At 37.0% G+C, this 17,893-nt stretch overlaps 1 protein-coding gene across 14 annotated transcripts in view; it reads right to left on the bottom strand.

The window, feature by feature from the left end:
• FAM114A2 (family with sequence similarity 114 member A2) overlaps positions 1–17,882 on the bottom strand; it is a 51,671-nt gene extending 33,789 nt beyond the window's left edge. For 2 of the 14 annotated variants that reach the window (XR_012414303.1, XM_065546987.2), the window contains exons 1-9: positions 17,829–17,882; positions 17,264–17,405; positions 13,655–13,878; positions 13,189–13,288; positions 12,679–12,771; positions 8,366–8,457; positions 7,052–7,186; positions 6,092–6,250; positions 5,314–5,437 (exon numbers count right to left, since the gene is read on the bottom strand). Coding sequence is in view for 10 of the 14 variants with exons in the window: in XM_065546987.2 (XP_065403059.1) it covers positions 5,314–5,437; positions 6,092–6,250; positions 7,052–7,186; positions 8,366–8,457; positions 12,679–12,771; positions 13,189–13,288; positions 13,655–13,864 (913 nt within the window). In the remaining 4 variants the exon portion in view is untranslated. Of the gene's footprint in view, positions 1–5,313; positions 5,438–6,091; positions 6,251–7,051; positions 7,187–8,365; positions 8,458–12,678; positions 12,772–13,188; positions 13,289–13,654; positions 13,879–16,382; positions 16,412–17,263 lie in introns of all 14 variants that reach the window. The other 12 variants (XR_012414304.1, XM_005558339.5, XR_012414305.1 and 9 more) reach the window with 9 other exon arrangements.
• Between the last annotated feature and the right edge of the window lie 11 nt (positions 17,883–17,893).

Genomic DNA, 17,893 nt, shown 5'->3' on the forward strand with positions numbered 1-17,893 from the left:
AAAAAGCTTATTCACCAAGATCAAGTTGGCTTTATCCCTGGGATGCAAGGCTGGTTCAACATATGCAAATCAATAAACGTAATCCATCATAGAAACAGAACCAAAGACAAAAACCACATGATTATCTCAATAGATGCAGAAAAGATCTTCAACAAAATTCAACAGCCCTTCATGCTAAAAACTCTCAATAAATTCAGTATTGATGGAACGTATCTCAAAATTAAGAGCTATTTATGACAAACCCACAGCCAGTATCATACTGAACGGGCAGAAACTGGAAGCATTCCCTTTGAAAACTGGCACAAGACAGGGATGCCCTCTCTCACCACTCCTATTCAACATAGTGTTGGAAGTTCTGACCAAGGCACTCAGGAGGAGAAACAAATAAAGGGTTTTCAATTAGGAAAAGAGGAAGTCAAATTGTCCCTGTTTGCAGATGACATGATTGTATATTTAAAAAACCCCATCATCTCAGCCCAAAATCTCCTTAAGCTGATAAGCAACTTCAGCAAAGTCTCAGGATACAAAATCAACGTGCAAAAATCACAAGCATTTTTATACATCAATAACAGACAGAGAGCCAAATCATGAGTGAACTCCCATTCACAATTGCTACAAAGAGAATAAAATACCTAAGAATCCAACTTACAAGGGATGAGAAGGACCTCTTCAAGGAGAGCTACAAACCACTGCTCAATGAAGTAAGAGATACAGGATACAAACAAATGGAAGAACATTCCATGCTCATAGAGAGGAAGAATCAATATTGTGAAAATGGCCATACTGCCCAAGGTAACTTATAGATTCAATGCCATCCCCATTAAGCTACCAATTACTTTCTTCACAGAATTGGAAAAAACTACTGTAAAGTTCATATGAAACCAAAAAAGAGCCCACATCGCCAAGACAATCCTAAGCAAAAAGAACAAAGTTGGAGGCATCATGCCACCCAACTTCAAACTATACTATATATAGGTAGTATAGTTTGAAGGAACTGGATCCTTTCCTTATGCCTTACACAAAAATTAATTCAAGATGGATTAAAGACTTAAATATTAGACCTAAACCCATAAGAACCCTAGAAGAAAACCTAGGCAATACCATTCAGGACCTAGGCACGGGCAAGGACTTCATGACTAAAACACCAAAAGCAATGGCAACAAAAGCCAAAATTGACAAATGGGATCTAATTAAACTAAAGAGCTTCTGCACAGCAAAAGAAACTACCATCGGAGTGAACAGGCAACCTACAGAATGGGAGAACATTTTTGCAATCTACCCATCTGACAAAGGGCTAATATCCAGAATTTACAAAGAACTTAAACAAATTTAGAAGACAAAATCAAACAACCCCATCAAAAAGTGGGCAAAGGATATGAACAGACACTTCTCAAAAGAAGACATTTATGGAGCCAAGAGACACATGAAAAAATGCTCATCATCACTTGTCATCAGAGAAATGCAAATCAAAACCACAATGAGATACCATCGCACACCAGTTAGAATGGTGATCATTAACAAGTCAGGAAACAACAGATGCTGGAGAGGATGTGGAGAAATAGGAATGCTTTTACAATGTTGCTGGGAGTGTAAACTAGTTCAATCATTGTGGAAGACAGTGTGGTGATTCCTCAAGGGTCTAGAACTAGAAATACCATTTGATCCAGTGATCCCATTACTGGGTATATACCCAAAGGATTATAAATCATGCTGCTATAAGGACAAATGCCCACATATGTTTATTGTGGCACTATTCACAATAGCAAAGACTTGAAATCAACCCAAATGTCCATCAATGATAGACTGGATTAAGAAAATGTGGCACATATATACCACGGAATACTATGCAGTCAATAAAAAGGATGAGTTCATGTCCTTTGTAGCGATATGGATGAAGCTGGAAACCATCATTCTGAGCAAACCATCACAAGGACAGAAAACCAAACACCACATGTTCTCACTCATAGGTGGGAACTGAACAATGAGAACACTTGGACACAGGGTGGGGAACATCACACAATGGGGCCTGTCATGGAGCAGGGGAATGGGGGAGGGATAGCGTTGGGAGAAGTGCCTAATGTAAATGACGAGTTGATGGGTGCAGCAAACCAACACAGCACATGTATACATATGTTAGAGGCCTGCACGTTGTGCACAGGTACCCTAGAACGTAAAAGTATAATAATAAAAGAAAAAATAAAAGAAAAAGATACTTGCACACGCATGTTTATAGCAGCACAATTCACACTTGTAAAAATGTGGAACCAACTCAAATGCCCATCAATGAGTAGATAAAGAAACTGTGACATATATATACATATATGATAGAATACTACACAGCCATAAAAAGGAATGAATTAACACATTCGCAGTGACCTGGATGAGACTGAAGGCTATTATTCTAAGTGAAGTAACTCAGGAACGGAAAACCAAACATCATATGTTCTCATTAATAAGTAGGAGCTAAGCTATGAGGATGCAAAGGCTTAAGAATGACACAATGGGCTTTGGGGACTCGGTGGGGAAAGGATGGGAAGGGAGTGTGGTGTATACTGCTCAGGTGCACAAACTGGGTGCAGTGTATACTGCTCGGGTGATGGGTGCACCAAATTCTCACAAATCACCTCTAAAGAACTTACTCATGTAACCAAACACCACCTGTTCCCTGATAACCTATGGAAATAAAAAAATTGAAAAAAAACAACAAAAGACAAAGAGCATTGGTAAACATAACTATGTAATTATAAATGATATAAATGTATATTTCTTCTCCTTAAGTGATTTTAAAAGAAAAAGAAAAAAAAGTCCCTGTTTTTAGAGAATCCACACACTTAACTTTATGTTTCCTGTCACAGGAAAAACTCTAAGACCCTCACTCAGAGCTCTTTGCTTTTAACAGACATCTTGAATAAAACTAGTCACCTTGTTTCTCACCCACAGATTGGAAATAGAAAACCAAATGAGATTCATGGGATATCAGAAGCCAGCTCACTAACAGTGAAGTAAAAGATGAACAGATAAATGAACAGAAAGAAATAAAGACGTACAAATTCTAAAAAGCAATCAGAAACATTTTTAAAAAGCATTGCAGTTTAGGTTATTTAATCTGGTAATTCTCAAACTTGTTGGTCTCAGGACCTTGTTGTACTTGTAAAACTTTCTGAGAACATTAAAGAGCTTTTTTAGTGTAAGTTTTATACATATACATATACATATGAAAAGTTATAAAACAAAGTGTTCATTAATTCATTCGAAACAGTAAACCCACACTAGTTATTAACATAAATAACATACTTTTTATTTTTAAAAACTGTATTTTTCAAAAAAGAAAAATTTTAGTGAGAATAGTGCCATCATTTAGTATCATGGTTGAATCTCTTTAATATCTAGCTCAACAGATGATAGCTAAATTCTCTTATCTACTTTTATATTCAGTCTGTTATGTTGCTTTGTTTAAGTATATGAAGAAAATTCAACTTTACAAAGATACATAGTTGGAAAGGGAAGAAGTATTTTAATAGCCTTTTCAGATAATTATTAATATTCTTTAATACCACACCAAAACTCAACAAGTGGTCATTTCTTAAAAATTAGTTGCAATGAACTATATTGCAATATACCTGAAACCATAACATAAAATTTTGTACACTAAATTAAAATTCATTAGGTCTTTTACCCATGGTGATTTGACATTTAGAATATATTGGTTCTCTGAGTTACGCAGATTTTCCAAATGCCAATACATTTCCTTGTAAAATATAAAAAAGTGATCATATTTTAACAAATATGATCACCACAAATTTCATCAGAAGAGTCTACAAGCACTGGGAAGCTGTCAAGCTCACCACAGCAGCAAATAAGTTTTACAAAGTTTCAACCTTCACTTACATTTTTATCATGAGTCACAAATAAATTAGTTGCTTTCCTTGAAGAAAAGGCTCACTTCATTCATTTTCAGGAAAATGTGTACCAACTGTCCTATTCTGAGTAGTCTCTGTGACTGTTATCCTTTCAAGTAAAAATGGTATTCCATGAAAAAAGCATGTAGTTCAGCTCACAACTCAAATAATGTAAGTGCTTTTCCTGAGACAAACATCATACTTCAGTAGGCATCACACGGAACATTTGTAAGACGCATATTTAAAGGTCAAGATTTAATAAAAGTAATAATGTTTACTGCATCATCAAGGACAAGATTAAATAAACCTGGCACTTTTTTTTTTTTTTTAACTGCCAATGCATGGCAATAAAAATGCAATGACACTAGTAGACTTTGCTAACATCTTGATCCATGTTATGGCACCAGCAATTTTATGCATGATTGTTATTCACCATCAGCACAAATGCCAAAGCAGAAAAAAAAAAATCATAATAATTTTTTAAAAATTCCTAAGCAGACAACATCTTAGTATTGTGATGCAGAGTTTTGACTCATAGACGCCCTGAAAGGGTTTTGGGAATTCAAGGGTCTACAGACCACACTTTGTTCATCATTGATTTAACCTACTACATGGGTGATTATCTCTACGTCTTAAACCTGAGAGAATTTTTCCATTCACTTTTAAAGTTTAAAACTGATTATTTCATCAAGAAAAGGCAAAACTGTATTCGTTAGATTCCACTTTTTAAAAAAAGATCAGTTAGTGTATAGCTTAGAAATATTTCCTGCTAAAATGTTAATAAAACAATCCTTAGAACTTAACATTCAGTTGCCTGGCAATTATGCTTTATGTCAGTCATCTCATTTCCTGACCCATCTCATTTTCTGATAATTTTGCAAATACACATAGTATTTACATTTTCTGAGAAAGAAGATATTAAAATATGGCATAAGGGTTTTCAAAATAAAAAAAGACAAACTATCACCCACATTATGGATAACTGCCACCCTGCATGCCTCAATTCAAGACAGAATCAGGGGTTACGAGAGTCAGAGAGGCAGAGGTAAAGTACCTAGGAATATAAAAGCTCATATGAATGACCAGTCAAACTGAGGCAACAATCTGAAGAGAACAGCTTTCTAACTGCAAAAACAGGCAAAGACATGAGTTGCAAGATTAGACCTTGAGAAGTCACAAAGAGTTTGGTTGGAAGGAGGTAGGGAGACACGGGCATAAGGCCAACTGCCCCCATCAATGCGTAGTCAGGTGCAAGGCTGTAGAGAATTTTACACAGAGAATCTGCATTAAATTTTCACTGAAAAAGTAAAATCAAGCCAGTGTAATAAGAGAGTAAATAATTTATTTCAAGGGCAATGCAATGCATACAAACACACTGCATCCTCTCCACTCAGATACTAAATTTCAGTATTACCTTTTTTCTCTTCTTCCTCTTCTTCACAAAATTCTGCTAGAGAAAATGCTTCTTTGAGTTGCTCTAATTCAACTTTTAGAGTTTCTAATTCTTCTCCACTCAGAGAATTAAGGATAGATTTCACCTGAATGGATATAAGAATAAAATGTTACAGGAGTATGAAAGAAAAGAAAAACATTCACAGATGAGGAAGAGACTATATATAGATCATATTGAAGTCAAAATTACGAGCTGACCAGTCAGCACAAGTTATTCCTTAAGAACCTTAACACAAGAGGCTGGTTATAACAGAAAGGTAGGGAGACTCTGTACTTCTAAAAGTAATACTAGCCAGAAATTCCTGGAAATTATCAGTGTTTAACAACGGCTTAGAAATCACAGAAAAATGAGATAATCTTAAATCAATTAAAAGCTAACAGGTAACTGTACACAAATTGGCAGCTCAAGTCAACAGGTTTCTTGGCAGCCTAGGTCAAAAAAAGTAAAAACAAAACAAAAACCAAAGCGAAGAAAAAACAACAAATGTCCTATTAAGACCTGTTTGTTAATCTGCCTTTTTCGTCTAAATTTAAAGAAATAATACTTGACTAATTCTATTTCTAGCAATTAGTTCAGTCAAACATCAGTTTTTAAATTTATTTTGTGGTAGTATTTCCAACGCATCTCAAGCCACTATCAAAAATACATTTCATCTTCCGAATGTACAAAGAGAAAAGAAACTATGCAGCATTCTTTTACTTGAAGACTTTTTCCAGTTGAGATTTTGGCTTGGAATTACCTTTATTTCACTTTCTCGGGAAAGCATCTCCAGAGCTTCTAGATGTGAAAGGCCTTGAAATTCATCAAAGAGTAACCCATAATGAGTTTTCTTTTCTGTTTCCATAGTAACCTCATTGGAGTTCCGTATCTCTTCTTTCTCCTTCGCCTCTCGTAAAACCTAAAAAGAGATGGAGGCATTACACTGTAGCAAACAATGAGAGCTCAAGGATGAGTTCTGAGAATTGAAGGAAGCAAAGCTTAGACATATTACAGTACAGAGGATTGCCCTTTCATTCTTGGCATTGCAATTCAAATCTGGTAGACTCAGGAGCTACAGAAAGAAAGATGATCACACATAATTTGAGATGGTGTTTCACTCTGTCACCCAGGCTGGAGTGCAGTGGCACGTCTCTGCTCACTGCAACCTCTGCCTCCTGGGTTTAAGCTATTCTCGTGTTTCAGCCTCCCGAGTAGCTGGGATTATAGGCATATGCCACCATGCCCAGCTAATTTTTGTATTTTTAGAAGAGACGGGGTTTCATTATGTTGGCCAGGTTGATCTTGAACTCCTGACCTCAACTGATCCACCTGCCTCGGCCTCCCAAAGTGCTGGGATTACAGCTGTGAGCCACCGTGCCTGGTCACATAAGTTGATCCTAGAAAGTGCAAATAACACCCAAGGAACCAGTTTCTCTGAAAGTGATTTAAACATTAAAAAGAAAAAAAAAAAAAACCTGACAAGGTTTAGCATTTTGTACTGCACTGATGGGAGGATCCTGCAGAAAGGAAACAGGAGGAAAAAACAGCTGGGTATTTCTGTAAACAGTAGAGCTCTCACCAATCCCTGACCCCCCAAAAAACGCCTTAATAAAAATATTATTGAAAATTCTTGAAAACACTAACAAGGTTCCAAGTAAACAAAGGCAAAAATACAGATCAAAACAGAAACAGGAAGTAAACAGGTAAAGATAATCAGTACCTGAGATAGTGTAGCATTTCGGTTCATCAGACCCTTGGTTCTTTTAAATCCAGGATCCCCTTCAGCTATCACATCCATTGTCTTTTTTCCAATGAATTCTAAGGCATCCAAACCCCCACTGATAACACTCTTTCCCTAGAAAATACACGAAACCTCATTACAACAATATTGAGAAAACATAACGGTATGCATATTTTTATTATTATATAAAAATAGTGGCTAACAATACCAAGCATTGGCAAGAATGTAAGGCAAATAAAACAATCGCACACTGCTTATGGGAATGTAAATAGGTATAACTTCGTTGGAAAACTGTTTGTCAACATCTACTACAGCTGCATGACCCAGCAATTCCACTCATGGTTACATCCTAACAGAAATAAGTACAGAGGTTCATCAGAAGACATGTACAAAAATGTTCATAACAGCTGTTTGTAATAGCTACAAACTGAAAACTACCCCAATGCTCACCAACTATGAAATGAATAAATAAAACGTGACAAAGCTTCACAATGAAATACAACAAAGAAAATCAAATCTTCCACACAAACTCCACCATAGATACATTATACAAACATAATGTTGTGTGAAAGAAGTTAGCTACTATATGTGATTCCACTTATGTAAAGCTGAAATGCAGGTAAAATTAACCTATGATGGTAGAGGTCAGGATTATGGTTATCTTGGTGCAGGAGAGGGGAAGACACAGGAAACTGGGAGAGGACACAAGATGGTGGGGGGATCTGCTGTACGGTAATACTGTTTCTTACTCTGGGTGCTTCACGCTGAAAATTCAAACAACACTTATTGTTTCATTCTTCTGTATGTATATTTCAATAAAAAGTTAAAATTTAAAAAAATACTAGCTATCTATCCTCATGTAGCAAAGATATTTAGCTTCCTAGACAATCCTTTCACAAATCTTTTTAATCATATATAGTTTCGCAAATATCTGTCAAAAAGATCACATTTCCCCTTTGCCTAAAAGATGCAACTATGAGAAAAATATTTTTGTAAAGCAGACATTTTTTTAGGGCCACCAAATTAAGAATTCGTAATACATATATTGCCTCTCTGTAACTCCTACTCCCTTATTGATACTCCTTTATTTCCTACTTTCATCCTTATTGCTTTAATGAAAGTTTTCAAGTAGCATTCACTCCACCCAGAAGATCAAAGTGACTGGTCTTCAGTGGCCTGGACTCCTTTAAAAGTAATCAGTCCACATGTATGTTCAAAGAAAAGAGAGAGAAAGATATGCAAATTCATTATAATTATGGAAAGGAACAGGCCACCTTGCACTTTTTTACTTACTGTGCTCTGAACAGCAGTAGAGATAGTTGAGAATACACCAAATGCCCCAGCCACTGGGGAGAAGTTTTCATTCTCTTTGGCATTTGTCTCTCCTACAAGAGGGAGGGGATGTGTAAACATGAAGCACAGGTCCCTTAACTCTTATGCTTTATTAGCATCTATGTGAATTTTTTAAAACTAGACCCTGCCTACTACACACAAGGCTTTAGCCCTTTTTATCATTTTAAACCATTTGCTTATTTTAAAATGAAAGCTAAGATAGGCAGTTTTCATTTTCATTTCATTTCAAAAATAAAATCCAGTTTTGTAAACAAACAGCTGATATATACAACAGACTACATGTTGTATGATTCCAATTATATAATCTTCAGGACAAAGTCAAACTATAAGGTCAGAAAACTATAAGATCAGTAATTGCTGAGAACTGACAGTAAGTGGAGCAGAGTGACTACAAAAGGGCATGAGAGAACTTTTTTGGGGTAATAAAAATATTCTTATGTCTCAATTATCTATACAGATATAAGAAACATTCCATATATCTGTATTGATCATTCTATAAAGAATGTTTTCTATATCTGCATAATCACAGTGTACTATGATTACATAGTATAAACAGAAGTATATATACTGGTCAAAACATGTAAAACTGTACATCTAAAAAGAATAAATTTTACTGTGTGTAAATTATAACTCAATAAACCTGATTTTTAAAAATCCAGTCTATTTTAAATTTTGTCCTAGAAAATTATGATTAGTAGAAATCAAACAGACATACATTACAAAGATGGGTATATTTCAAAAAAAAATCTATTAACTTTAAAAATTTCACATAGGAAAACAACCATTATACCAAATAATTTAAGTATTATTAAATACTCTATTATCGAGAGGACTTCCACTTCCAGCCATAATAGATTAACTGGTATTAGATACGCCCTCCTGCCACAACAACTGAAAAACTGGACAATATATAAGAAGCAACTGTCTTCAGACATAGGACAATAGGCAGTACAAGACTTTGGTTCACACAAGAAAAAAAAAAGTAAACTTTACAATTGGCTTGGCTTTCTGTATAGAGGAGCTTTCCAGGCCATGACAGAGGGAGGAGAAACCCAAGGAGGGCATGGCAACCAGTATGAGTGGAAGAAACGGAGACTGGAATCTGGGAATGCTGAAGCAATCGGAATTTGCAGGTCAGAAAACCACAGAGAAGGAAGCTACATAGCTAAAGAGTTCTAAGAACCCGCATAGGCATGCCCAAAGACAACTTTAGGTGTTTTTGCTTAAATACCGCACTGCTCAGGCACTGGGAGACTCCACGAGTCTGTACAAAGAACTACCACAGAGCTATAAGCTTAGCAATCCCCAGAGATCATGCTGAGAAACATCTGACTTCCAACCACCAAAGCAGAGACTTTATTAAACACCTGGGAATTAAGGTAGAGACTTCAGAAGAGTCAAGCCTTAGCAGTAAAGATAAATAGTACTTAGTTGGAGTAAAGGCCACTCTAGACTCACCCTAAACAAGCTTTATAAAAAGCCTTGGCCAGGCATGGCAGCTCACACCTGTAATCCCAGTACTTTGGGAGGCCGAGGCAGGAGAATCACTTGAGGTCAGGAGTTTGAGACCAGCCTGGCCAACATGGCAAAACCTCACCTCTACTAAAAATACTAAAATTAGCCGGGCATGGTGGCGCATGCTTGCAATCCCAGCTACTTGGGAGGCTAAGGCAGGAGAAGAGCTTGAACCCAGGAGGCAGAGGTTGCAGTGAGCTGAGATGGTACCACTGCACTACAGCCTGGGCGACAGAGTGAGACTCTGTCTCAAAAAAAAAAGAAAAAGAAAAAAAAGCCTTAAAAGCATCAATTTAAGTTGCAAATACCTTAACTGCCCGCTGACAAAAGGAAAGCAGAAGATAGTACCCTTTAAAGGAAGACAACAAAATCCCTAACAGATGATCAGTGACTTCCATCAGTGGCCTATACTTATCTCAAAATTCTGAAAAGATACATGTTGACTATAAGACATATCCTTGGCAGAGGAATTAACCTCCTTCCTCAGGAACTTTAGAAGACAGAAGGGGTTTAGTATCAAAAGGCAGTCCATTGTAATTTTGAAAAGTTCTCCCTGTTAAACTCTTTATTAAACTAAAACTTAACTCCATATAACTTCCACTGAGTAGTACTAGTTACTAGTTCTCTCCCAATAAACCATGAATAATAAACCTAATCCTCTTCTCCATGCTATTCTTCAGAAAAAAGACCAGTATATTCTCCCAATCTCCCTTCTCCAGATTACCAGATTCAATATCTCTTATAAGACTTTCTCTCATAAGACTTTAATTCTAGACATTTCACTATTGTGAAAGAAAATAAAACCTCAGGACCCCAAATTTACTATGCCAAAAGATAAAGTTAAGCTGAAAGCTCAGTTACACAAAAAACTGCCTTTCCTTTTGTTCCTAAGCAGAAAGGCCAGACAGAAGGCCAGATGTTTCCACAGGTAGCTACTCTACGTTTACTTTATCTCAGGTAAACTGCCAATTTACTGAGCGTAAGACACATACATAATTTACTCTACCTCTGCTCTTTCCTTTTACACATAAAATGTGGATTCAGTGAACACTGACCAAAGATTCAAAAGAAGGCAACCACTTGCCCCTCTTATCTACCCTCCCCTTTCTTTTCTTCCTCTTTCCCCTACAGCCTACTCTTTCTCCTTTAAATATTGAAGTCCCCAGACCCTCTTCAAAAAGAGTATGGAAGATAGACTGTTTCTGTGGTTTGTGTTCCTTTTTCCCAGGTGTATCCTCAAACTTAGCAAAATAAACCTCTAACTTGATTGAGACCTGTCTCAGATACTTTCTGATTTATACTATCTAGCTCACTCTTTTCAGGATTCACCCAGTTTTTCAAAGTCCTTCTTAAAACATGGCCCTCTGTGGTAGGTATCTTTCAGTGTCATGAAGATGCTGTTGTTAACATATTCAAAGCCACTTCTAACCCCCTTTTTCCTTGCCTGCTAAACCCATATCCTGATCTTGAGGTTTCTGATAATGCCCACAACTCACTCTCTCAGCACCTCTTGCTGCTACATCAAGAACATGAGATCCTGTTCCAGGCAATGGCATTGGAGAAGAAACATGCTTGGGACTGCTGGAAAACATTTCCCCTCTTTAAAGAAAGAGGGATGCGTGAGGAGAAATGACATTTCCCATCTACTTCATTCCTGACTTTGAGCAGGGTTGTTTTAGAACACTGTACTTGGAGCTGCAGTATTATCAGGCAACCATAAAGTAACTATACAGAAATCAACAGAGAATACTGTAGAGAAGCCAGCCCAAAACCTTGACATCATTGAGCCACTAAACTAACTCTGGAACAGCCTACTTCTAGACTCCTTAAGTAAGAAAAATACACTGACTTTCATTCACACATTCTGTTACTTGCAGCTAAAATAGTTTAACTGATGCAGGCATCACTAAGAACAGTGCCTTCAATTCACATACATAGTCCTTTGCAGCCATGTTTATGCAATGTAACTTGTCTCCTAGCCATAAGCGATCCATGGACACATGACCCAAATTTAGACTGATCTAATTCTTTTACCTAGGAACTCAGAAGTGGAAATAACTGATGCCAGAATTCAATATAAAGCTGGAGCTGAGGAAAATAAACAGCGAAAGTCAGTCTGCTTCAAGAAAAAAACAGACAGATCAACAAAAAGAAACAAGAAAGACAATAAAGCCCATGAGAGATGAATACAAACAAGGCCTTGAAAAGATTTATATTTTCTGGTCCCAGGCCCTCTAGATTTCTAGTTATAATTCTAGCCTTCATGGTTTGAGAGCAGGTTTCTGTCCGATCAAGGCCAGCCTCTAGAATTAAACTTAGTCTTCATAAAAATCTGAACACAAAAAGAATACACACCCAAAACAATACATTAAAATATTTTTCTTGTGTCACACCAGACTCAGATTCAGCTAACTCTTACTGGTCTCTCATTCAATTATGCCAAGCAAAATGCTAAGCAATTTTTATATTGTATATTCATGGCCTTATTTGTTAAATATTTACAACAATCACTTGAGATATAAAATATTCTATTTCAGATGTGGAAAGTGAAGTGAAGGGACACATAAGCGATTAAATGACATAGATGTCTAACTGGGAGCTAAAGATTCTAAATTGTTTCTCACTACAGTCCCATGATGCTCTGAGTATCAGATGCCCAATAAATACCTACTGAAAAATTAGTTCAACTGCTCCATTTCAATTCATAATTCTAGGTCTTTATGTTTCCATATACTGACCTGCTACATACTTGACTTCAGTTGAAATTTCACTGGGACTAGGGATTCCAAGGGAAGTCTCTGCCTTCTCGATGACATTTGAAATACCTTGTCCTAATGAGAAAAATGATAAACTTTTTTTTGCTATTTGTCACCAAAACTGAAGAAACAAACCAAAATTCAAACTTGAAGATTTAAATCAAGTTGATTTAAATGATTTAAATTTAAATAAAATCATTTATGACCATAAGACATGTTATTTTGACAATATGTAACTAATCTAGGCACTATTTCCCTAAAAAAAAACCAAAGAATAAGTTCACAGTAATCATTCCTAGACTTCAATATTCTAACGAGGAAATGCTACAAACTCTAGTGGCAGTATACATCAGCCCATCATTACTAATGCATCCTCAAACTATAAAGCCTTCGAGTAAACATGGAAGGAAAAAGATTTTTAACAAAGTCATATGCAACACAGATCCATATAAAATACACACATAAAAATAACTAAATGACTGATGATCTTACCTACTGTGGCAACCGTGGCCGAGGCTGAAGAGAGTATAGACTTGCCCCAGCTCCCCCAATAACCCCACCTGGTCTGGGGTACATCTTTGGAAACATTATCCTAATTTCCCAGTAGGCAGAAAAACAAAAGGCAAAGAAAAATGAAAAAAATTAGAGGAAAATGAGAATGTACGGACAAAGTATCTAATTATTAGCCAAAAGCATGGGTGAACAAATACATATTATTTAGCTAAAAAAATGTATTGCTTGACTGGCAGATATATGCTATCAGTATGTAAGCACCATGTAGCAAAAGCAATTACTCATAAAGACATTTATAGCATGGAAAAGACTATATTTTAGGTTGTAAAGACAAAAAAATAAGAGCAATTCTAAATTGGTATTTATGCCAAATTTCTTTTAGCCCCAACACTTTTTAATCCTAGTATTTTCATAGATACCCTATTTTGTCTGTGGTCTGTGATACCTGAATAGGGAGAACTTTTGAAGTCTCAAGGTCACTGGAAGGTTTGGTCTCTGGTCTTTTCCGAGTGGAAACTACAGGTTCTGATTTACTCTCTGGCTTGGCACCTTGGTCAACAAACTCAGAATTCTTGGCTGGCTCACAGTTTCCATCTTCAAGGATGGGGGCTGCTTCAGTTAGCAGTGGAGTCTCAATATCATCTTTATCTGACATGATTAGAACATCACCTGGTAAAATTAAAGCCCCCCACCCAAAAAAAAAAAAAAAAAACCTTTTATATAGGCTTCTTTGGTATAAAGTATTTGTTTAAACTTTTTAGTTTGAGATTATCATAGATTCACATACAAGTACAAGGAATAATGCAGAGATCCCACATACCTACATCCAGTTTCCCCCAATTGTAAAACTTACACAAATATAATATCACAACCAGGAAACTGAGATCAATGCTATCCACTGATCTCATTCAGATTTCATCAGTTTTACATGCACTTATTTGTATTTAGTTCTATAAAATTTTATCACATGTAGAGCTTTGTGCGACTATCACAATCAAGATACAGAACAGTTCAATCACAAGGATTCCCTTGTGCTATCCTTTTTTAGCCATAACCACTTGCCACACTCCTTCCAACCCAAAGCAACTACTGATCGCTCTGATGGACAGGTGTTCTTCATCTCTGTAATTTTGTCATTTCAAGATGTTATATAAATGAAATCATACAGCATGTTATCTATTGAGATTGACTTTTTTCACTCAGCATAAGCCCCTCAAGATCCATTTAAGTTGTGTGTATCAATATTCCTTCCTTTTTATTTCTGGGTAGTATTCCATAGTATAGATGTATCACAGTTTACCCATTTATCCATTGAAGGATATCTGTATTGTTTCCAGTTTGGGACTATTTTAAATAAAACAGCCATGAAAGTTCATGTATAGGTTTTTGGGGGAACATAAGCTTTCATTTCTCTGGGGTAAATGACCAAGAGTACAATTGTTGAGTCACATGGTTAAGTTCATGTTTAGTTTTACAAGAAACTGCCATACGCTTTTCCAGACTAGCTACACCATTTTACATTTCCACTAGCAATGTATGAGTGATCAAGTTTTTCTGCATTCTTGCCAGCATTTGACACTGTCGCCATTTTTTAATTGAGCCACTCTGACGGTTATGTGGTGATATCTCATTGTGGATTTCAGTTGCATTTCTCTAAGACCTAATAAGGTTGAACATCTTTTCATGTGCTTATACGCCACCTGTATATCCTTGTCAGTGAAATATCTTTGTATCTTTTGCCCATTTTCTAATGAGTTTTTTTTTTTTTTTTACTGTTTGAGTTTTGAGAGCTCTTCATATATTCTGCATATGTGGTTTACAAATTTTTTTTTCCAGTCTGTAGCTTATCTTTTAATTGTCTTCATAGGGCCTTTCGGAGCAAGTCTTTAATTTTAATGAGGTATAATTTACCAATTTTTCCTTTTATTGATTGTCCTTAAAAATCTTTTTAGTTATTAATCATTCCTACCTCAATTTTTCCAGGACATTATGAAATTTAAGCCATCAGATGGGATTTATGTCAGATCAACTTCTGAATACCAATGTTACTCAATTCAATTCCTTCCAGATGTAGAGCTCTTTGGCAATTAAAGCCAACATACTATTAGTGTTTCTACAAAGAACAGACACTAGTTTCCAGGATAACCAAGGATTATCAGGGTAGAAAATCAATACATCTCACACATATGTACACACACGCCATAGGTATGTACTGATATATACTAAGTGCAGAATTAAGACCCAACCCATGCCATCAAAATGTTTCTAATGTATTAGAAAAGAAACGCATATTAAAACTAAGGCAGACTGGATGCAGCACTATAACTGAGGTGCTGCATTCAGTCAACACACAAAATGCTGAAACATCCCTGCCAGACCATCCAACACACAAAATGCTGAAAAAGACAGAACTCCATTAGAATCAGACAACGTAATTCATGAACAAAGTACCTGAAATAAGTCTAGAGCAATGGTCACAAACTGGGAATTCGAGTGCCAAATCCAACCCTCAGATGTTTTTATTTGGCCTGCACGGTATTTAAACTTTGCAAAAACTAGTTGCCAAAATTTTAAAATCAGACCTCATATAAAAATATAGGCTTCCAACTTCTCACTTGTAAAATTGAAAGATCTAGCAACACAGGGCCCACATTCAACTTTCTAATAACCAGCTTGTGCCAAATAGCTGCTGGGCCCTTTTAGCTGGGGCAGTTGCTCTCCAGCTCCCTATAACCTCCCATGCAAATCCACTTCACTCAAATTATGCTATTATGCTACCTGATTAACCTCTGTAGGCATCTGAGTTGGCAACACCTGCCTTAAAAGAAGCATACGATTTTGACAGATGATGATGCCAATGACAGGATTCAAGGATATGGAAACAACATGTGGGTACAGCCAAAGGCCTGAGGTCTGACAGTATAGAATATGGACAGTTACAGTAGGGAGTAAGTAGTTCTTCTCCCATGGCAGGGAGAAGAACAATAGGAAGGCAAGAAGCTAGAGAAGTAGATTAAGACAACACTATGGAGTTCAGAATATATGGGTATATAATATAAACACATTATACATTTCCAAAACACACAGAGAAAAAATCCAGATACAACTACTCACTGACATACAAACCAACTTAGAAGTAGCCATTCATTCACTTGCAAACATTTTTTGCGTACCTACTACGTACCAAGTAGTACCACAGTACCTGTGGAGATAGAGAAGTAATGTAGCCATTTACTCCAAGGGCCTAATAGGAAAGACGAGACAGTTTTTGCACAAAGTTCAACTAATGTTCTGTGTATATGAATAAATGTTTCCTATCTTTTCCTTATGCTCTCTCCAGGTTGCAACACATCATTATCATCATCATAAATACAGTATACTATATGTAGAATATATAATATACATATTACATAAATTTATATAATTCCATGAAAGACTGGAAGGACATACTCCAAAATATATTTTTAAAGACAGGGTCTTGCTATGTTGGTCAGGTTGGTCTTGAACCCTAGGCCTGGCCTCAAGCAATCCTCCCCTGCCTCGGCCTCCCAAAGTGCTAAAATTACACAAGCGAGCCACCATGCCCGGCCAAAACAGTCCCTTTACTAAAATATTAAACACTGGTTATTTCTATTCTTTCATTTGTGCCAGATACTTGAGCTAAGCCAGAAGAGAATTTTTTACGGTGATGGCTGTTTATTTTATCATTACTATCGTTATTAGAATGACTGTACCATCTCTGTTCTCAACTCATTCATAATCTAGGAGAAAGGTAAAACAATAAAAAGGAATAAACATCAAGTACGTGGAACTGCACTATTTAGTGTTTTGTAAGTCTTCCAGGCATTGTGTAGTAAGCGTGTAGAAATAATTGTAGTTTCTTCTCCAGTTATTTTCCCAATTGGAGGAGAAAGATTCCAATAACTGGAACACTAAAAATTAAATGGCTGAGCCATATCTTTAAGAAATAAAAACGCATACGCTTACACACACACAAACACACACACATATATATACATATATATATTATATACACTCCCCCCGCCCCATTTACCAAAATGGAGAGCAGTACAGCTTAGTAGCTAAAAGCACGGGCTCTGGAGTTAACTTTCTTCCTGTCCTGCAGCGATTGTGGGGAAGTCAAGTCACCTGTCTGCCTCTCCGTTTCCTCATCCGTCAAATGGGGTTCTGGGTCCCTATAAAGATTCAGTGACGCGATATGTGAGGGGTTCAGAACAGCGAACGGCACGTAACCGCCCACAGGTTGACAGCTGCTATTAGTTGGTGTGGTGGTGGTTTGTATCCTTATTATCGTTATTAATACGGCTGTCTCTAGATGAGCAAACATGCGCTCTCACTTCTTCCCACATCCAAGAATGGGTCCCAAACGAGAGATCCGGTGTAAACGTCCGCTCCCAACTAAGTTCTCAGGCGCTGACAACAAGAATTCCCTCACACAAACGTAGCGCTTCAATCACTAAAGCGCTTTCACAGCCCTCGACCCTGCCGCGAGATGTAAGCCGCCCACCGTCAGGTCACCGCCTCCCTCACGACTTCGGCTGCCCGGGCCCGGCCCCTGAACCTCGCACCCCTACTGCCTCGTCCAGGAAGCTCCGCACCTATTCGGCCGCCACCCTCAGAACAGCCACCGCAGCCGACTCGACGTTCCTACTGCCCCGGAAGT

The sequence above is a fragment of the Macaca fascicularis genome, chromosome 6 (assembly GCF_037993035.2).
Source record: "Macaca fascicularis isolate 582-1 chromosome 6, T2T-MFA8v1.1".
In the NCBI taxonomy this organism is placed as follows: domain Eukaryota; kingdom Metazoa; phylum Chordata; class Mammalia; order Primates; family Cercopithecidae; genus Macaca; species Macaca fascicularis.